Source organism: Capsella rubella, unplaced genomic scaffold (assembly GCF_000375325.1).
Source record: "Capsella rubella cultivar Monte Gargano unplaced genomic scaffold, Caprub1_0 scaffold_3, whole genome shotgun sequence".
Taxonomy (NCBI): domain Eukaryota; kingdom Viridiplantae; phylum Streptophyta; class Magnoliopsida; order Brassicales; family Brassicaceae; genus Capsella; species Capsella rubella.
In genome coordinates, this window is record NW_006238921.1 from 12,860,976 (window position 1) to 12,881,909 (window position 20,934).

Here is a 20,934-nt window from a genome sequence, read left to right on the forward strand (position 1 = left end):
GTCTTCAAAATATCTTAAGACAAAGATTGACTTTAAATTTGGGGTTGAATCGGTACAGCTAGCTAGTTTGCTAGACAACCCCACGATCACGATCATGAAACTATAAAATTTCATCAATTTTTTTCTATTCCAAATATGTTGCGTTAATGTTTTATAATTCCAATACCAGACGTATCAATTTGATAACAATGCCTGTTAACGACAAAAAGAAAACAAGGATCACAATTCAAGCTTACAAATTAGTATAAATTTAAAATAAATTTGTAAAATTTGTAAATTTGATAACTAAAAAATAGTTTTAACTTAATTAATAATTTTTTTCCACCAAAAAAATATGAGATTTGATGTCTAGATAATACAATTAATATTAAATCATATAGATAAGCTTCCAAAAAATTTACACAATATATAACTAGAGTTATTCGTGATTTTACGTATGAAAAAAAAAGTGTCGTCTGTTAGAGAAAAAAATGTTGTACTATATGATAAATCTAATAGGACCTGAGAAAATAGTTATAAGGGTAAAATCGTGATTATGTTTACATAATTTGCAATAAATAATAAATAAAAAATAATAAATAAAAATAAAAACAGAATTAAAAATATATTTGGAATATTTTATTTTGAGCAAATTAGAGTAATACGCCTAAAAGAAGAAGCACAATTTATTTGTTTTAAAAGGTGAAATAGAACAATGGGCTTGAAATGGTCAAATACTTTAGGCAATAGTAATTGATAAAATACGGCAAACACATAATAATAATTAAAGACGTAAATATAAAAACATACATAATAGTGACTGTCGTGCAACTTGTGAATTAGTATATAATTTAAGAAAAAGATTAAATTATAAAAATGATGGGGGACAAAGAAAAAAATAGATTGATAAAGACAACTCTCTTTCTATCTAACCATAGCACCATTGATCGATGATAGATAGATATTTGTTTGAAACCATCGATTCGATTTGCGGGAGTGGTTATCACAATTTGCTTATCACATTCGATAAAGACAAAACTCGAACTTTGAACACTTTATCTCTTTGGTACGAGCATTGATCAGTTCCAGGCTGTCTGTGACAGCCTCCACCGCTAATTAAAATGACATAATTCGATTTTTTTGTTACTTTTTCCGAATGAGACCCCAACAAAAATCATAAAACCGAGGACTAAATAGATGAATGTTATTGGTTAACATAAGCTTTGAAGAAAGTCACATGAGCACTTCTCATATGATACAAAAGTTGCTAAGTAGCATTTTATATATATAACCACAATTCAAACCACCATTTTTAGAAGTTTGAGACACAACTTATCTTACTTCCAGTCCAGTTCCACAGGACTAAAATATGATTATTCAATTTGGGGGAAAAAGAGTGTAAATAGCTTTGTTTATTTTCCTAATTTGGAAAGAGAATATATAAGTTAACAGTTAACTAATAACTATTAGTATTATTAAAAAATTATCGAATACATCGTTTTATTCTTCACTTTGATTTGATTATTTAAAGGCAAGATTAGAACAAGTGGCCTTCAATGGTATCCAAAAGCCATTAGAGGTTATTTAACGTTAAATATTTGTATAACCATGTTGGCATGTTACACTTATTAAGAGATAAAAACAGAATGATAATATAATATCGCACACCATCGAATCAAATCTTTTTAAAGCTTGACATATGCAGAATCAAATGTGTCGAAATAAAAATGTAACTTCATTTTACCTTTTACTGTAGTGACTTGTATAAATCAAACCAAGAAAAATAAAATCCTTAAGAGTTACTACTAAACCATTTAAACCCATAGTTATGATTAAAAAAATGTTGGTCATTAGGTCGGAGACTAGGGTCATCGATCACTAGCACCTTTGAACAACTCGTCTCCAAGGCTTGAATATATATCTCAAATTCTCAATCATGTGTCGCATAATGTTTTACTTTCCCATTGTTAGGGTTTTTTCAATTCCGCATGAAGAGGAAATACAAATCATTGGTTGCAACTAACTTCTCTTTGCCTTTTTAATTTATTTCAACTCTCTATATATGAAATTCATAACTATAAAGTATCTCTAAACCAACCAATCGAAACAAAAGAAAAATATTTGAAAGAGATGACTAAAAAAAAAAACTGAGATAATGTCTAAGAATTAAAGAATTAGTGACATAAGGAAATATCTTACATACATGCAAGTACAAGCGAAGACAGTAAACAAGTGGGTGGCCTTGTTTTGTGGCTGAACATGAAAAATGTTGGTGTATATATGATGATTACTTCATGTAAATATTACATTGTGAAACAGAAGTTGTGGTGAATAACAATGACTAGACTTAACTAAGCTGTCTACCTGTCGTTCCTCGTGATGACTATGTAAGTATGAACTTGTGCCTGATAGTTTTTGTTTTGTGGCATCGAGCCTTCTTATCGATTTAGGTTTTACAAATTAGTTATCCTCCTCAAGTGTCGTATAGTAAAAATCACTATTTGTTTTGTTTTGTTTTATTAAAGTAAAAACACTTTACATCTTGTATATCAGCCTGAGGTTCATTCAATTAACAATTTGTTTTAAAAAAAAATATAACAAAAAAATAGAGTTATATGTTGTTTGATCGATCATTAGTCACATACTCACATTTCGTTGATATATCTATTGGCAATTGCCCGTGAAAAGTTACTAACGTTTAGAGTTAAGTTCACCTAATGGTAAAGCTAGCACAAATAGAAGCAAGTAATTCAAGCACCTCATTGCATTGGAGACTCAACACTAAAGATAAGCTTAGAAAAAAAAAAAAAAAAAATATCAGTGGTGTCGATAACTTGATTATTCATATAGAGATTAAGTGAGGGAGGCAACAGAGAAAAAGATTGATGAGAACGATCTATCAATCATCAATAGTAGAGAGATGCTTTGAACCATTAATCTGATTAGCGTGAGGAGTTATCACAACTTGCTTATCACATTTTGAATAAGAAGCAATCATTGAATTTGAAACAGTCCATTATTGTAGTCCATGCTATTTTTTTTCCGAATGACACCCAAAGATAAATCATAAAACCTACGACCAATACATGAAAATTATTGGTTTACTAGTGTAATAAAAAAATTTTTAAACCCATTTTTAAGTTTATAGACCTATATAATATTCTTTCAAATGTTGATCAAATAGTAACATTTAAACCCATCTCTAAATTTAGACATTTAGAACAATACGCTACGTAAACAAAATGTTCATCCGATTTAGTTATTTGATCAGTTTAATTAATATGATACTACTAACAAAAAGAAAACATTCATAAACAATAAAATTAAAAATCACTTAACAAGTGTACAAATTGATTTGTTCTACTTAAATCCATAAAATTTACAAGTTTATAGAGTGTAGTGTAGGACATGAAAAGGACATAGTTTACTTTCTTCACTTTGATTTGAAGGCAATCTACAAAACAAGTGGCCTTGGCAATACGCAAGTGGCCATATGATGTCCCCAACAACCACTACTTTACAAAAGCCATATGATTCATGCTTGTCTATTTAACAATTACGCAATTTGTTTTTTTTTTTTTTTTTGATTACTCAGGGTAAATCCCACGGATAGGGTCTCCCCAGTTTTTCAAATGGGCATTAAGCAAGAGGCCCATACCCATGTGACCAAAGAGGTAAAAGTAGCAGTTCTGCGTCTGAGGAGAATCGATCCCTGACCTATACCAACAGAACGACTCTTCCACTAGACTAGAACCACTAACCCACCATCTCTGGTTAATTACGCAATTTGTTTCTATCGTCTTAAGTTTTTAAATTATCATGTTGCAGTAAAATAAAACTAAAACATGGTGAATCGCATCTAATCAAATCTTATAATGCTTGATCGAGTCAAACGTGACAAAAATATATAAAGCTTTTATTTACTTTTTCAAATATTTAATTTATTAACGTGAAAGTAAATCCAAAAAGAGACAAAGAAAAATTGATACGAATCTCTCTTTTTTTTTGTTGCGAGCTACCAAACCTCTAAAGAAACACTTTCGCACATACGTTGAAGAAGATTGAGACAAGAAGGTGTAGTAGTACAGTAGTAGACAGAGACGTATAAAAATGTCACGGTAGCAATTATTATTTATTGGTAAGATTCGAACACATTTTAAATGCTAGATGAGAATTTTTTATTTTGAGGTGATGGTTTAGCTTCAGAGATTTACAGTTTTACAAATGAAAAAAAAAAAACAGCTTATTGTAAATGCGAAAGAAAAATAAAATAATAGTAGGATGAGTGATCTTTCGGAAAGTCTTTGTGTGATATGACGGAAAAAAGCAAAAAAAAAAAACAAAAAAAGATACTATAGGAAAAAACTAACAATCTCTAAAGCTAAGAAGTAAGTATGTATTAGTTTGCAACCATCCAACTAATCATCCAAAGATTTTTTTTTTTTTTTTTTAAACATGATCTTAACAAGTAAGGAATGCAAAAAAATAAAAAGAAGCCAAAAACAAAATTGGTATAACTTCTCCATATCAAATTATACCATATAAAAGTGGAGAATTAACCAGAAACAAAGCCTCTGAACAGCTAGGGTGTCACACACACATATGGGTCAATCAGTATTTGTCATTTAGAATCCAGTAGGAAATTATGGGTTTTAGGCTTTTAGTGTCAATGGTGTCATAACGAGAAAAATGGATATGGGATTTTTAGTTTAGGTTTGGGCATTTATAGAAGGGCCTTAGTCCTATCCCATATTTTCAAAAGAAAAATGTTGATATCTTATAATCTATGATGTTAAACAAATATGGTTTAGATAGGTCAAAGAGAAATGATAGACTCCTCTCGAGTCTCTTAGAAAGTGTTAACTAACAAGTGATGGTTATATATTTTGGTGTTTAAAGAAAATATGCAAAAGTTATAAATCTAATCATTATTAAACATAGGTTACAAAAAAAATTAGTTGTATAACAATTTTTCCTCTGTTTCATAATATAAGATACTAGTCGGTTGCCCGCGCTACGCGCGGGAGTTTATTATGTTGTTTATGAGTAATTGGTTCGTATTTTATTTTCTACTTATTTTTTTCACTATACTATACTTTACTTTTTTAAAACTTAAATTGTGTTTGTATAGAAAAACTATTGAGTTTTAGCTTCATTAGTTGTTGAGAAATTAAGTGTGTATAATATAGCGAAGTGTGGGCGTAAATGGAAGTGCGGTTGAGAATCATTGAGAAACGTGTGCTATTAGGGTTTTTACCAAATATAGATCTAGATGTTAATATTTTAGGCGCTTTTATATGTTGGCATGAAATATGAACATGATTTGTGGGTTTCGGGCGGATTGTTGTATTTTTAATTGTTAACATTATCTCTTTATATATTGTCATAATTTATTATTTTTTGTTTTACGTTTTCCTTTTTTTTGATTTGTCGTACTTTATATCTCGTAATGATCATTTTTATACTATTATATTTTTTTCTGATTTTATGTTTTATATATTTTTTTGTTTTTTCATATGGAACAATTTTTAAATTTAACATATTAGTATAATTTACTTTATTTTTAGTTTATTTCATTTAATAATGTTTTATTTTAATTTTCAATTTTATGAAATATAGTTAATTTTTAATTTTGTTTATTAGTTTAACGTATGTGTTGTATTGGAAACAAATAGTTAAATTCATATTGGAAACTTTTAAATAAATATTATTTTTATTTTTACCTTTTTTATATGTTATAAAAAATAAGAATTCATGTTTCGACCCGACCTATCTCACTTATATTCTCAAAATTTCTTACTTTTTGTTTTATTCCCGTTAAATCCCATTATATTTAGGTTTACATTATGTAAACATAATCATATATATATTTTAAACACTCACTAAAAACTATAATCTATTATTTATATATTTGTTAGTATAATCGATAATTAGTAAGTTTTTTTAACTTTTAAACAATTATCTTTTTTTGTTTTATAATGTATAATATAAAAAAAGACCTTTCATATTTATTTTGGAAAAACTTATTTACATAGGTTTAAATATTAAAATTAAATAATAAAATAGTATAATTAATTTTAAAAATTAAATAATAAAATGAGGTGGATGATGATGTGGCTTAAGGAGAAGAGAGAAAAAGTTAACTTTATATATATAGATTTTGGCTAAAAACACAGAAAGTTCTGAAAAAGGTAATTAATCTCTTTTCTTTACATTAAAAACATAACTTAATATCTACTTATAAATAACGATAAAATTTATCATAAAATTTAAATAGTTACAAAATTGTATAAGCTTAATGTTTGTATAGAAATTTTATTTCAAAACATCTCATATTGTGAAACAAAATAAAATGTCTGAAACACCTTATAAAATGAAACAAAATAATAATAATCATGATTGATAACACACTTTAGAGTTTAATATGAGTAAGATTCATAACTAAATCTAAACACATGGTACTAATTACACTTGAAGACAAGGCACCACAAACACGAACCCTCCATTTAGAAAAAAAGAAAGAAACCCTAATCAACAACACATGTAACTAAGTGGATCTACAACAAGGCCTTAATTACAGTTTTCAGTTTTCTCTTGAACTTATTTCAAACGATCGATAACCCAACCATTTTTATATAAATTAAATAAGGATTAAAAGTAAATCTGTAACATAAACCAAATCCTATATAGTTAAACAGATGAAATCAAATCATTAGTACACTAGCTATAATCACATTGAAAACAGAATCGTATTAGATTTTTTTTTTTTTAATTTCAGTTTGATTTGATTTTTCCTATAAGCAAAAGTTCTACAACCCGAGAAAGGAATGGAGGGTAAAGCCTTGTCGACCTTCACGTGTCCATCTATATTGTTTCTTACCTAAACATATTAGATTTGGAATGATCTTTTACGTCCTCATGTATAGTACTTTGATTCATTGACCCGAACATTAGGTGGGCGTGCACGTATACTCGCATGCTCATAGTCATATGTACACAAAATGATATCTATTTTTATGTATTTACTTGACACTCACACACACTAAATAAATTCTTATGCCATGTATATGTATTTGTAATATATGGAATAATAAAAAATGTTGTGAAGTTGATCAATTTGTACCATACATGCATTGGACAATTTCATGGGAAGACTAGCTAGTTAGTGTTGGGATTATAAAAATATATCTTGAAATTGTCTAGTGGCTTTTCAAACGTATCCTTGGGTGAATTATTACATGTTTGAATTGTCAACTGATATACCAATAATAGAAATTGAAAAATGAAACGAACCAAACCAAAAATGGAAGAATACTCATCTTCATCTCAAATTTCTTAGCTTTCACGTAAAGGGTCACTTGAGTTTTGAGTAACACGAAATTGTAGATTTCAGTGGAAATTGTGGGTGTTGGGTTACTTGGAGATCCACTTCTCTATTCATTAGGACCACCCTTCTCCATTCCTATCGTCACATTTTATTTTTGTGTAGTATTTTAATTACATAGATTAATAGATAGAAGCAAATAGCATTGACCTAGCTATTATATTTTTCTTGTCCCTATACTATACTCATAATTTTCTTTTTATATTAGCCACATAATGTGTTTAAGTGAGATTCTCTAAAAGCTTTCACAAAACATTCTCGTCGGTATACTAAAACGCTCAACGTAACTATGAGTTTATATCTTTCTAAAGTTTCTTACAATAATGGCCCTGTTCGAGTTAAATTTCTTATTAAGATAATTTTTAATAAATTTTCGTAATTTGTATTTAAAAATTCAAATTTAAATAACACTTATTGTGCTAATTAATTTATTTTATGCTTTATTTTTCTCTCGAAACTTTTACTTGTCAATGGCGAAACAAATATGTCTTACCTTTTTTGTTTTAAAAATTACCAAGATATTGGAAAATTGCATGTTATATCACATTTAATTTGTTAGTCAACAGTTTATATATAGTAGTATATTTTTTCTACTATATATATCGATCACCGTGCAAGATTTAATTGTAGTGATCAGTGCCTAGTCAAATTAAGGATCTTCTTCTGGTCAAGTCAAAATGCCAATATATACAATTCAGTGCACGCCTAGTTAATGTTCTTGAACTATAATGGTAATAGTACAATATGAACTTATCAAATTTTAAGCTGTTCTTGAACTCTTTTGATGTACCATACCAAACTAATAATAAAGTAATTAGATAAATAATGTTTAAGTGATACTAGATCTAAGTCTGAATCTACTGTCAAGGACATGTTTAGTGCAGAACGCACAATAACGTACGTGTACATGCCGACGACAAAAAATATATTCTCCACTCACGAAAAAAGTTGACAAGGATAGTTTTGTAATAAAGAGTAATGTTTTGTATATTCATTCATATATACTTTTTTTATATAAAGATGACCTCAAAGTCTTGTTACCATTTGAACAGAACCAAACAAAAAAAAAAAGCTCTCTCCACGCCTCAAAAAGAAGAAGAAGAATCAAACTTTACAACCTTTAGCAACAATGGCGATGGCTTTCAAGATGGTAAGTCTCAAATCTTGTGATTTTTCAAGATTCTTGATCTGACTTTTAAAATAACCTCCGATGATGATGATGATGATGATGGATTGTTCATGCAGGCGACGACGGGGATGCGTGTGACAGACGAGTGTACGAGCTCGTTCATGGAAATGAAATGGAAGAAAGTTCACAGATACATCGTTTTCAAGATCGATGAGAAGTCACGTAAAGTCACCGTCGATAAAGTCGGCGGCGCCGGCGAAAACTACCACGATCTCACCGCTTCTTTGCCTGTCGACGACTGCCGCTACGCCGTCTTCGATTTCGACTTCGTCACCGTCGATAACTGCCGCAAGAGCAAGATCTTCTTCATCTCATGGTTAGTAGTAGTCCAATTCTTTCTTTTACCTTTATTACCCTTTCTTAATGACTTTAATCACACACAAAACCATGGGTAATTTAAGAGCAACATTAGAGGTAGAATGTTAATTTTTGATCTTAACATTAATTTATTATTAATTTTGAAAAAGTAAAGCTTAAGGGTTATAATTTTGTTTTTGGTTTTGAGATGTGTTTATTGGTAGGATTTTAAGTTGGGTATTTTAGAATTTTTTTTTTTAATTAAATAAATTTATAATTTGTAATTTTAGAAAATTTTATAATTATTGCAAATTTAGAATTTGAAAACATACATAAGATATATATATTTATTATAATAAAGAAAGAAAAAAAATTCTTTTTTTTGCATTATATACTTATTATAAAGAGAGAGATAAAGAAAGAAAGAAAAATAAAAAAATGTTTTTTTATTATATATTACTCAATAAAATTGTTTTACAAAAAAAAAAAAAATTTTGGCATATCCAATTAAATCGCGCCACATGGCGCTTCTTAGCCTAAAAATTAGATCTTATGTAAGATCTATTCTTCCTATTATTTTTGTATTTGTCATTATTGATAGTTTCTTAACCAATTTTAGAATTAAGATTTGTTAAGGGCATTTTTATCCATGGTATTTAAAACTAATATTTGCATAAGAAATATATACTTGTTATGCAAATATTAGTTCTAAAATACCATAGATAAAGATGGCCTAACCATTAATGACGATGGCCTAAAATATTGTCGATGTTTAAAAGGGTAAAATGGTAATTGTAATAGGTCGCCGGAGGCGTCGAGGATAAGGGCGAAGATACTGTACGCGACGTCAAAGGCTGGGCTGAGGAGAGTATTGGAAGGGATACACTATGAGCTTCAAGCAACTGATCCGACGGAGATGGGTTTCGATATCATCCAAGACCGTGCCAAATAAAAACTATTATTATTAACACTAAAGAGAGTATTATGATTTGACTCACTTTGTCGATAATTTAACATTAATTAGGTGTTGATTAATGTTTAAATTATTGCGATGGTTAGTGCTTACTTTTTTTTTTTTCTTCGGTCTTACCAGCCAGCACTACCCTTTAATCATGGACGTTTTGTGTCTTTTTTTATTGTGTTGTTTAAAGTATAGTTTTATCTTCTTTTTTTTGTCGGTTAAGCAAAACATAAGCTACGAATTTGTCTTAAGTAACGACATATACATCTATAATTGTAATGAATTGTTAGTTTTCAAGTCCTAATTCGACCTAATTATGGGCGCATGTTTGAGATATTATTGTCTTGTGTATAAAAATATATCATAGATTAGGAATTATTGGGATGTTGAAAGCTGAGATTTGACAACCGTACAGTTGGTAAGAAGATAAACTTGGAGCAAATTAATTTGCCTATGTAGAAGAGATTGGTTCGTCCACCTGCACCGACGTCGACCTTAGTCTTTTTTGTTTTTTTAAGTCAACTAATCTTTTTGCAGTCAAGCCACGGTCCATAAAGAGTAAGAAGATTTAGAAATAGAAATCCTAATTTATATACAAATCCAGTTGCTAATTAAGATTACCAAGAACCAGAACTGCATTAGCAGCTATAGAATTGTTGAAGTAACAGAGAAATTAAGAAGATAAGTAGCAGGACAAAATATTCTCTGGAAACAAACGTGGCGCACATTTGTGAGTCTTTTTCTTTACATGTTAGGTTTTATGTACATAACCCTAATTAACCGATAATTAATTGGAATTTTTCTTATAAAATTACAGTATTTTATTTTTTATAATTTAATGTTAAGTTTATTTCTAGTATTTTATAATATATGCTTTTAACATTTTTAATTTCTTACTTGACAAGATTCAAGCAAATTTTCATTGAGCATATATTATTGTCAAAGGGATCGGACCATTTCTATACTATCCATATGAGATATTGTGAAACTATTTTCCAAAATATAATTTATAATAATTAATAATTAATACAAATAAATAATGTTGATTTGGATCTACGTAGTCCATAGTCTCCTACAAGTTCCCTATACATGTATTTGTTTTTGATTTGGAAATAGACTGATTCAATTATAAAAATTGAAATTGAGCATTTGATTGATTGAATCATCTCATTTTTATAAATTTGAATTATTTGAATTTAGATTTGGATAGTTGTAGCTCAGTTAATGAAAAATTTGCATCCTCCTTATGAGTTACGATAGATGGCGTTTTTAGTTTGGATTTTTATCATGTGTAGTTACTACAGCTTTGTACGCTTGTTTATTTTAGTTTTATTAGTGTTCGCTGTTTTGTTTGCGTTTATCATGTGTAGTTACTACAGGTGTAGTTATCATGTGTAGTTACTACAGGTGGTAGCATAGGTCTCATGGGTTTGGTTTCACAAGCCGTTCATGATGGTGGTCGCCATGTTATTGGGTAACTCTTCATTTCCATTACTCTTTGTTATATCAGTGATTGCTGAATTTGTTTAGATTTAGATTTAGGTCAAGATTTACTCTTTCCTTTTTATGAACTATGATGTGTCACAAGTTATGACTTATGATCTCATTCTTTCATGAATGAATCAGTTAATGTCGTAAGTTATAAGTCAGTCTCATGAACTATGATGTGTCGTTTGTATGAACTTAACTTAATTTCTTCACAGTGCCTTGCAAGGTCGTAGAGCCAGTAACCCTCGTTGACCTAAAATGGAAAAAAGTTGTTGTATATGGGCTGAAGGAGTGAGCCCAAAAGAAGTTTCTGTGTAAAGTGTTGCAGCAACTTGGCGTTGAAGGTCCTATAAAACTGGTTCATGCATGTCTATTACAATAAAGAAACAGAGTAGAGAAGGAAAGTAAAAAAAAAGACAAACATGAAATATAAATATCATCAAAGAAGCAAAAAGGCAAAAACTAATAAGAACCTTAAAAACTTCGACAGTTACTTGGCATACAAGATTCATTCTTTAGTCATGCTCATAATAGGCCAGACCCGACTAGACTCATAATGGAACCATCCGAGTTACAACAACAGAGCTCCGAACCACATGTCTTCCACCATCAAACCAAGTAACTGACCCAAACGCCGCACCTGACTCACCTACCACAAGATTCTTCGTATCCACAGTCACTGTTACAGCATAGGTTACTTTCTTAATGGCTGATGTAAACACCAACCTCGACGGCTTCACAGTCACCGTCACTCCCCTAGGTGACTCTATCCTCGCCATATAAACTGCCTCAGCTTGTCCAACGTTAGTCACTGTCCGGAACAGAGTCTTGCTCAGCAAACCTCTGTTTGAAGTTGGGAACAAAGCCGTGATCGAAGGGTAATTAAGATTACCCGGCGACGGTTTCCTCCTCGGACATCTCACTGGCGTCCTTGTAATAACCTGAATCGTCTTCATCTCGTAGCCAATGGAGCAAAGAAACGCTATATAGTCATCATTAGTTATGTCATAAACAAGACCAGGATCAATAGCCCGACCAAGATTAAGATGACCCGAACCAAAGTCATAAGGTGTCGAACGTTTTCCAGTTGACTCATCTATCAAAGAACGGTTCGAGTTATCCACAAGGCTAGCCGTAGTCATCATAGCTGATCTTATAGATGCAGGACTCCAATCCGGATGAGCCGACTTAAGCAAAGCCGCTGCTCCACTAACATGAGGACAAGCCATAGAAGTACCAGAGAGAATGTTAAACTCTGTTTTCCTACGATCAGTAACTATCCCCGTTGGTCCAACGGCATCAGTCCAAGCCGCTAAGATGTTAACCCCTGGAGCAATCAAGTCAGGTTTTAAAATCTCAGGGTTTAACCCGTTTGGTCCTCGACCAGAGAACGAAGCCACGACAGGAGCAGGTTTAACTCCTATCACCGTCCCTTTAAAATCTATAGTAGCTATAGGATTCATATGAGTTGAAGCGTAGGCTTTGATTCTATCTCCTGCCTTTGATCCTACGTTAGTGGCGGGGATAAGATGAGAATCTCCAACTAAACCTTCACCGTTAGAGACTGTGTTAGCTAGTATCATCCCTACACCTCCTGCTTTCTTCACCACTAGTCCTTTAGCTACTCTAGCGTTGCTTCCACGGTCACAAATAACTATTTTTCCTCTCACAACCTTAGAATCAAGAGAGTTCTCCATACATAAAGAAGCAGCTAACATACCATTCTTCCCCGGATAAACCACTTGCAACATCCGGTTGAGTGGTACACCGGAGTAGAGAGAAACACCTCGGAGACGTTGTCCATCTCCAAGAACAACATCAGCCGGGAAATCTCGATCTATCGTCCCCGCACCGACAGTGGTTATCCACGGCGCTAGGTTAGTAACCGACATCCCATTTGGCCCGTCGTTCCCAGCGGAGGAAGAGACAAAGACTCCCATAGAAGCCGCACCATACGAACCTATAGCTATAGGGTCAAGATAATACGGGGAAGGGATCCCATCTCCTCCTCCTATGGAGATAGAGATAACATCGACTCCATCAGAGACAGCAGCATCGAAAGCAGCGAGGATGTCTGAATCAAGACAGCCAGAGTCTTTCCAACACACTTTGTAAGCAGCTATACGTGCCTTAGGGGCTACACCTTTAGCAACACCAGAAGCGTAGCCAGCCATATTAGCCCTAAAAGCTTGACGACCAGCCGCAGTTGAGGCAGTGTGTGTTCCATGTCCATCAGCGTCACGTGGAGAAAGAAACTCAACGGTTTTATTAATCCCACCGAACATGGCAGCTTGTTGTCCTTTAGAAAAAAACCTAGCGCCGATGATTTTTCTATTACAGTTTCTAGAATCAAACCTAACTCCTGTCTGACAAACACCTCTCCACCGCTTCGGTACCTGTCCAAGATTAAGATCAGAGAAGCTTCTCCGCTCCGGTGTTATTCCAGTGTCTAAAACACCGATGATTACATCAGATCCGTAGTCAGAGTTAGACCAGAGTCCTTTCTGGTTACGTAGACCTAAGAACTGAGGAGAACGAGTAGTGTGAAGTTCACGACGACGATCCTCGAAGACAGCGAGAACCGCAGGGTGGTTACGTAGGGTTTGAGCGTCGTCGGGAGTAACACTTGCGGAGAAGCCATGGAAGACTGTGTCGTAAAGATGGAGGATTCGTGGACCTTGAGTGAACTCTGAAGTGTACCAATGGTAGTGCGTTGAGAAAACTGATGGTTTTAGTCCACTGTCTATGCGGAATATGTAAGTCTTCTTCTCTGTTTGAAAAGAAGTGATCGAAGAACAGAGGAAGAAGAAGAAGAAGAAGAAGAAGAGAAGGGAGATGAGAGAGGCCATTGTGTGTTAGTGGAGGAGATAGTGGAGAGTGTTTGTTTATGGTTTGGAAAAATATAAAGGAAAAATAAAATATTTGTTTACTTTTTTGACTGATTTAATTATTTCACGTCGGTTGAATGATTTATTTTATAATTCGGTGAAGTGAAGCAAAAGTGTGAGTGAAGGAGGATACCAAAGTCATGCTTTTATGAAAATAATGTATAGTTTTTATGAATAGAGAAAAAGCATGATTTGGTTTGATAATTATTGGTTTTGAGTTTTTTTGATTAGAGATAGGCTTTAATTACGGTGATTATTAATGAGAGGAGAGGTGGGTAGTTGTGGATGTATGTATATGATTTTGTCGTGGCAATGAACGAACAAAGACCCGATGACTCGGCTTTTTTCTTTCCCTTTCCTGACTTAATTGTGTAGGGTCGAAAATTCTAAGAAAGGAACCTTAAGTGTGGTTCGTTTTGGATAATGCCCTTGTCAAATCTTATTATGTTGAGGGATTGGGACGTAGAGAGATTATATATGATTCTATTGAAATGAGTGATTTAAAACGAATTGTTTCATAGACGTTCGGGTTTTGGATCGGATTCGGTTCGGATTTTGGATTGGATCGGATTTTTGGATTGGACGTAGAGAAGTATGTAACAAAAGTTGTTTCATACTTATATGTCATGAATGGTATAGTAGTCTAGTAGAAGTTGTTTTCATGCTTTAAAGGTTAAGTAATTTATCTATGACATCTAAACTAATTTTTCATAACTTTATCCCATACTTAAAAAAGAGAGATTTTAGGAAGAATGATACTTTATAAATCTGTATAAGCATAGACTATGTTGAGTATACAAGTTACTTTTAAATCCTCTAGACTCTAGTAACTATAAGGCAGAAATAACAATTTCAAAAACATTATAATGGCATACTATAGCATCATTAAACGTGTTCTGCAAGTTAAGCAAGAGTTGAAATTGAAGATTGACAGAAAAAAAATGGTTTCAACAAAAGCTAATAAGAACAATTATGTTCTAAAGAAACTCTGTAAAAACAAGAATTATCTTCCTAATAAGCATGTTGCCGGATCACTTTGCTTCAAGAAGAGTTGCTCTGTTGAAGTTATTAGCAGATTCAGTGCTCATGTTGAGTTTGGCTCGAAGATGATGCCTCCCTCTCATGCTGCTTTGTTATCTCAGGCATTTCAGAAGATGGAACCTGCAAGCAAAAGAAAGATTGATTTCTAACATGATCAGTGCAAAAGATTCATCAACAATGAACAATGCATTTATAAGTTTAACAGTTAGCTCCTGATCTTACTGCTTGCGAGGGTTCAAACTGTTGCTGTTGGCTGGAAGATGCTCCCACGTCGTGCTGCCTTTCCAGTCGAAGCATTTCAAGATATTGAACCTGCAAAGCAAAAAGATCGGTTTTATAAAACGAATGCTAAAAATTAACCAATGATACAGTTCAGGTTACAGTAAATCCCCTTTCTTACTTGTGTTTTAGCTTGTAAGGCTTCAAGTGTTGCAACAAGCTCTGTTGTGATGAGACTCTTTTTATACTCGCATTGCAAACACTCAGAGGCGAGATTCAAAACTAAAGTAGCATCATCTCTAGAGAACTGTCCCTTCAGATTTGGATCCATCAGCTCAGTAACATCCTTTCCATTGATCATCTCAGGAGCCTAGAATCAGGAGAGTAACAACAACTCAGTAACATGCGGCTTGTGTTGCAAGAAACTGAAAATGAAAGAGAATAACTTACTTGGCTTGGAAGAAATTTGATTCCAGTAAGCAGATTCACAAGGATGGTACCAAATCTATATGTCACACTCTCAGTGTTCACGTTTCCTACAACGAGTTAACATAAACATCATATTCTGATCATAATGAATAGTCTGAAGAGACTAAAGAGAAGCGCAAATTGATTAAGATTACTTTTCGTTCTTCGATCAACATCAACGACCTCCTTCACCAAGCCGAAACTGGATAAACAGGCATCACCATCCTTCAACACATCCATTTGAAAACACAGCTTAGCATCCTTATAAGATCACTCGAGAGAAGGCATAATGCATGATGTAAATGTTCTTTACATACCTTATCAAACAGAACCGAGTAAGCACTTAAGTTACTGTATGATACAAAACCTGCACTATTGCAATAGTCCAATGCTTCGGCTATATGATACGCCACTCGCAACCTCATTGACCAATCCATGTTTTTCTCTATGAATCACAACAACAACCAAACAAAGAACTTCAAAAACAGAGAAGGCTAACAAGTTCTGATTCAATCGATTCTACAATAACACCATCTTTAACACAAATCATCTTTAACATCACAAATTCACAGAAGAAAAAAGAGAGAGAGGGAAGAATCATACGATGGAACAAACGCTGAGCAAGAGTACCATTAGGCATGAACTCTGCAACAAGAAGCGCTTCATCTTCATCAGAGCAATATCCCAACAACTTGACGAGTCTCTTGTGATTTAGCTTCCCAACTTCTTCTGCATCTTCCTGAAAGAAACAGAATCAAACCCATCAATGAACGTCGCAAAAGTGTTAAACTTTAAAGAAAAAGAGAATTTGACGTACGGCGAAGTAGTCAGGATGATCGTAAGGCGTAATCTTGAATCTTTTGACAGCGACAAAGCCAAGATTCTCTGATAAAATCCCTTTGTAAACAACATTGGGAGATTCTTCTGAGTTCTCTGATATGATCTCGTCGGAGCTGAAGTTCTCAGTCGTGAGATCGGAGCGGAAGAACTCTGTGAAAGGCCAGTTTTCGAATCCTTCGTTCTTGACTTCCTCCTCCTTCTTGCTTTCATCATTCTTGCGTTCACCTTGCTGAGTCTGAGGCTGTTGCGGAGTTTGATCGTTCTCTAGAGCCGTCGAGAAGCAACAACCACCCATCGTTTCGTTTTCGCCGGTAAAAACAGAGTATCAAAAGCCGGCAAAAACAGAGTATCAAAAGCGTTCCTTGCGAAAGAGATGAAGAGAGAAAGAGAGAGAGAGAGAGAGCGAGAGAGACCGTTGGGTTTATATAATAAGTTTATTTATTTCTCTATATATAATAACTATAAAAATATAATTTTTATTTCGGTAACCCAAAAAAACAGAATAAAAATTGCATTTTTCTAACTTGGGTTAAAAAAATATAGAAGGAGACATCGTCTTCTAGCTTTGATTATGTCCGTAAATCTATAATTCTCGGAGGATTCGATTCGATTCGATAGATGAAAGGTTCTGGAGTTTTGGCGGCGGCGGCGGCGAGGGTTGGACCGGGGTTGAGGAAGCAAGTATTGAGCTTGACGGACGAAGCTGCTTCTAGGGTTCATCATCTCTTGCAGCAGCGTCAAAAGCCTTTCTTACGATTAGGAGTAAAGGCTCGTGGATGTAACGGCTTGTCTTATACCCTTAATTACGCTGGTACGAGTCTCTTTGGTTTTATCATTTTCTGGGTTGGTTTCAGTTTACAGCCTTTATTGTTGTTTCTTTGATTCTGGGTGGAATCAAGTTTCAGTTTTGAATTTTGTATCTTGTGCTGTGTTTAGTTTCTCTCAATCAAGTTTCAATTTTGGAATATAGATACGAAACTTTGGTAAGAATTGAATTTTTGGGGGTGTTTGTGATGTGTGTTTGGTTTTTGGCTCATTGATGAATGCTATGTATAAGTTCTATGTAGTGATAGAGTCAAATGGTTCTGTGGATGTTTCTTGTTTCATGAGACAAATTCAGGGACACTATAGCTGTATGCATAGGTTCTCTTGAGGTCTTTAGATCGTCGCCACAGTTTCATTGATGGGAAAAGCTGGAAGCATTGCTATGTTCTAAGCGTCCTCTACTTTACAGTGAAACATTCAATGGATGTTACCAAGTTCGGTTTTTATTTTAGGGCATTGATTTTCTGAGTTGTGGTTTGTTCCTATTCCTCTATTTGGTAGCCATGGCGTAAGGAGATATAGATATTAGAATGAGTGAAATTGAAATTTGGGAATGCTTATGATGTCTGTTCAATAGTGATGAATTTGGTAGCATAGTACTAGGAGATATAGATACTAGACTTCGGTAAAATTGAGATTTGGGAGTGTTTATTATGGTGTGTGTTTAATTGTGATGAATCTGGTTTTTGGCTCATTGATGATGTATTAAGTTATATCTAGTTATAGGGTCAAAGAATTCTGTGGATGTTTCTTGTTTTATGAGACGGATACTATAGCTGTATCCTCTATGCATAGGTTCTCTTGAGGTCTTTAGATATTCACCACAGTTTCATTGATGGGAAAAGCTGGATGCTCTGCTATGTCTTTAAAAATTCAATAGATGTTACCAAGTTTAGATTTTTATGTCAGGGCATTGATTTTTTGAGTTTGAATCTGGTGCTGTGTTTTGTTCCTATTCCTATATTTGGTAGCCATGGCGTAAGGAGGTAGAGATATTAGAATTAGTGAATTTGAAATTTGGAAATGGTTATGTTGTCTGTTCAATAGTGATGAATTTGATCCTTTTGACTCATCGATGGTTGCTATGTGTTAAGTTCTATCTAGTTAATAGTTAGAGAGTCCATGATTTGTGGATGTTTCTTGTCTTATGAGACAAATTCAAAGTCAGTATAGCTGAATGTATAAGTTCTCTTAAGGTTTCGGGATCTTTGCCGCAGGTTTATACTCTAGTTTTTAGCTCATTGATAAAAAGCCATATGCATTTCTCTGTTTCAAGTGCTATCTAGTTTACAGTATAACATTCAGCGAAGGTTTATTGACTTTAAGTGTCTAGATGTTCACCTCATATTTGGTAGATCCACTTGAGTTCTCAAACTTGATTGTTAGATCTGTAACATTTTCTGTTCTCAAACTTATGCGTAACATCTTGTTGTTCCGTAAATTTTCATGTTCTCAAACTTTTGGTCGTTAGGTTCACATTCAGTTTGTTTTCTTCATATAAGTATGCTGAATGGGCAAAAACCGCAAAAGTACTAGACTAGCCAACAAAGCTGTGTACATGAGTATTTATGGTTGAAAGTGTTATGATGTACTGAAGCCTCTGTTCTCATATCATCTAATGCACAATTTTTCAATCTTTTTATATATAATTGTCAAAGTTGCGTGCTGTTGATCGTGTGTCTTGAGCCTTTGTTTATATACCTTTCTTTGCGAGTGGCTGTTTCAGATGAGAAAGGGAAATTTGATGAGCTGGTAGAGGAGAAAGGTGTGAGGATACTTGTAGAACCAAAGGCCTTAATGCATGTGATTGGAACCAAGATGGATTTTGTAGATGATAAACTCAGGTTTAGACCCTTCTATCACATTACAAACGCAAAGTCTGTTATTCATACTTCTTCTCTATATATTTAACCATGTTTTATGTTATTTGCAGATCAGAGTTTGTATTCATCAATCCTAACTCGCAAGGGCAATGCGGGTGTGGTGAGTCGTTTATGACAACATCTACCTCTAGTGGTAAGCAGAGTGCTGGTTAGCACTCAGTGATACATTGCAATGTGTTGTTGAAGAGTCTTCAGTGAAGACATAGACGGGCTTTGATTGGTCTAGTCCGTTTGAAAGTGTATACAACATTCTTGTTTTTGGTTTTATTATAGGTTTACACATCTGACTGGTTTCGACTAAAACCAAAACCAGAATTGTATTTCAAAACGAGGACTCAGAAAGTCAGAATCAGGTTGTATCAAAATAAAGAGTGTTTAGTTTGGACAAACTTATATGATCTAAACCTAATCCATCAAATGATTTCAGAAATGTAACTACATATATATATCAATATTGTATTATTGGATTCAATTTTTTCTAAAGTAAAGAAATAACTATTCTGAATTTGACTGAATCAATAAAGAAGAATCTGAAGCCTAGTTTTTCTTATATATAAGCTGAAACCAAAACCATACAAAACTATGTTTAATTGGAGATTCGAAAACCGGAAAAACCCAATCCGAAATGCTTAACCGTAAAATCCAAACCGAAACCGAGCCAAAATTTTCAATTCAACAAATCTACCATAAGCCGATCGAAACCTGAGTGTTTAAGTAAAGAGGATAGGCTCAAGGCTCTAGAACCATGATTAGAGATTTAGATCATTGGATGTATATTAGTCTCACTGTCTCAGATTACGGTATGATTAGAACCTTAAACTAAAGACATATAGACGAATCATGTATTACATTAACTAACAAACAAAAACTTATCAGATCTTCGAGAAACTGCACCTAACACATTTGGAAAAAGGTAATAATGCTAAAACAACTAAATAAAGGTTATAAAGTGGATTAAGAATTTGGTGTAAACGCATGTGATGACCCTTCTTTGAAGCATCATGCTCGTCACACGTTTACTCTTCTTTTAGTCCCTACTTATTTAAACATATGATAATGCATCTAATTTTCAACCTTGGAATATAACTCTAATTTGTGTATCGTAAGTTTAGTTATTCACTATTTTAAATTCGAATTTGATAACGCAACGACGCCATTAACATTATGTTCTATCTTTTTAATAGGAAAAATTTGAGCTATTATTACAATTTCAATGAGCAAAAATAATATCCATATCCGATTTTATATCAAAATTTTGAACGTAGACGTATGGTGTAGATCGAATAGTATATAAAATTTATATTATTTCATTCACGTCATATTCTAACTTATTTTATACCGCAAATTGACTAAGTCATGATTTTAATTAAGTCTACGGTTATACCCTATTTACCCGATTTTGTTTATGAAAATTTTCGTAACTGCCATCCGATCCGATGGATGTCATTAATGCACATTTTGGTTTGTAAGTT

General features: G+C 33.2%; 4 protein-coding genes across 4 annotated transcripts; 2 read left to right on the plus strand and 2 right to left on the minus strand.

Moving 5' to 3' along the window:
* Positions 1–8,396: 8,396 nt before the first annotated feature.
* On the plus strand, positions 8,397–10,111 carry LOC17892630 (actin-depolymerizing factor 5). The gene is made up of 3 exons (XM_006298703.2): positions 8,397–8,513; positions 8,609–8,868; positions 9,651–10,111. Exons 1-3 carry the CDS (start codon positions 8,493–8,495, stop codon positions 9,799–9,801), a joined length of 432 nt encoding a protein of 143 aa, XP_006298765.1. The 5' UTR covers positions 8,397–8,492; the 3' UTR covers positions 9,802–10,111.
* Positions 10,112–11,618: 1,507 nt separating this feature from the next.
* LOC17891142 (subtilisin-like protease SBT1.6) lies at positions 11,619–14,264 on the minus strand. Its single transcript, XM_006296723.2, has one exon. It carries the CDS (start codon positions 14,145–14,147, stop codon positions 11,850–11,852), a length of 2,298 nt encoding a protein of 765 aa, XP_006296785.1. The 5' UTR covers positions 14,148–14,264; the 3' UTR covers positions 11,619–11,849.
* Positions 14,265–15,075: 811 nt separating this feature from the next.
* Positions 15,076–17,109, minus strand: LOC17893947 (probable inactive receptor-like kinase SSP). Its single transcript, XM_006297905.2, has 8 exons — positions 16,732–17,109; positions 16,518–16,653; positions 16,232–16,359; positions 16,070–16,139; positions 15,897–15,982; positions 15,628–15,816; positions 15,450–15,539; positions 15,076–15,347 (listed from the first exon to the last, which is right to left on the minus strand). The coding sequence occupies exons 1-8, from the start codon at positions 17,047–17,049 to the stop codon at positions 15,264–15,266; spliced, it is 1,101 nt and encodes a 366-aa protein (XP_006297967.1). The 5' UTR covers positions 17,050–17,109; the 3' UTR covers positions 15,076–15,263.
* A 146-nt stretch (positions 17,110–17,255) lies between these two features.
* Positions 17,256–19,914, plus strand: LOC17891677 (iron-sulfur assembly protein IscA-like 1, mitochondrial). The gene is made up of 3 exons (XM_006298722.2): positions 17,256–17,565; positions 19,306–19,423; positions 19,513–19,914. The coding sequence occupies exons 1-3, from the start codon at positions 17,373–17,375 to the stop codon at positions 19,613–19,615; spliced, it is 414 nt and encodes a 137-aa protein (XP_006298784.1). The 5' UTR covers positions 17,256–17,372; the 3' UTR covers positions 19,616–19,914.
* Positions 19,915–20,934: the final 1,020 nt, after the last annotated feature.

What these genes read in the sequence shown, in the direction of transcription:
- LOC17892630 (XM_006298703.2), top strand. Translation starts at nt 8,493, where the DNA reads ATGGCGATGGCTTTCAAGATG. An exon ending in TGGCGATGGCTTTCAAGATG is followed by an intron (nt 8,514 to 8,608) that starts GTAAGTCTCAAA and finishes TTGTTCATGCAG; the next exon opens with GCGACGACGGGGATGCGTGT. An exon ending in AAGATCTTCTTCATCTCATG is followed by an intron (nt 8,869 to 9,650) that starts GTTAGTAGTAGT and finishes TAATTGTAATAG; the next exon opens with GTCGCCGGAGGCGTCGAGGA.
- LOC17891142 (XM_006296723.2), bottom strand. Translation starts at nt 14,147, where the DNA reads ATGGCCTCTCTCATCTCCCTTCTCTTCTTCTTCTTCTTCTTCTTCTTC.
- LOC17893947 (XM_006297905.2), bottom strand. Translation starts at nt 17,049, where the DNA reads ATGGGTGGTTGTTGCTTCTCGACGGCTCTAGAGAACGATCAAACTCCG. An exon ending in TCAAATTTCTTCCAAGCCAA is followed by an intron (nt 15,817 to 15,896) that starts GTAAGTTATTCT and finishes TCCTGATTCTAG; the next exon opens with GCTCCTGAGATGATCAATGG. An exon ending in CCTTACAAGCTAAAACACAA is followed by an intron (nt 15,540 to 15,627) that starts GTAAGAAAGGGG and finishes TTTGCTTTGCAG; the next exon opens with GTTCAATATCTTGAAATGCT.
- LOC17891677 (XM_006298722.2), top strand. Translation starts at nt 17,373, where the DNA reads ATGAAAGGTTCTGGAGTTTTGGCGGCGGCGGCGGCGAGGGTTGGACCG. An exon ending in TTATACCCTTAATTACGCTG is followed by an intron (nt 17,566 to 19,305) that starts GTACGAGTCTCT and finishes TGGCTGTTTCAG; the next exon opens with ATGAGAAAGGGAAATTTGAT. An exon ending in TTTGTAGATGATAAACTCAG is followed by an intron (nt 19,424 to 19,512) that starts GTTTAGACCCTT and finishes TGTTATTTGCAG; the next exon opens with ATCAGAGTTTGTATTCATCA.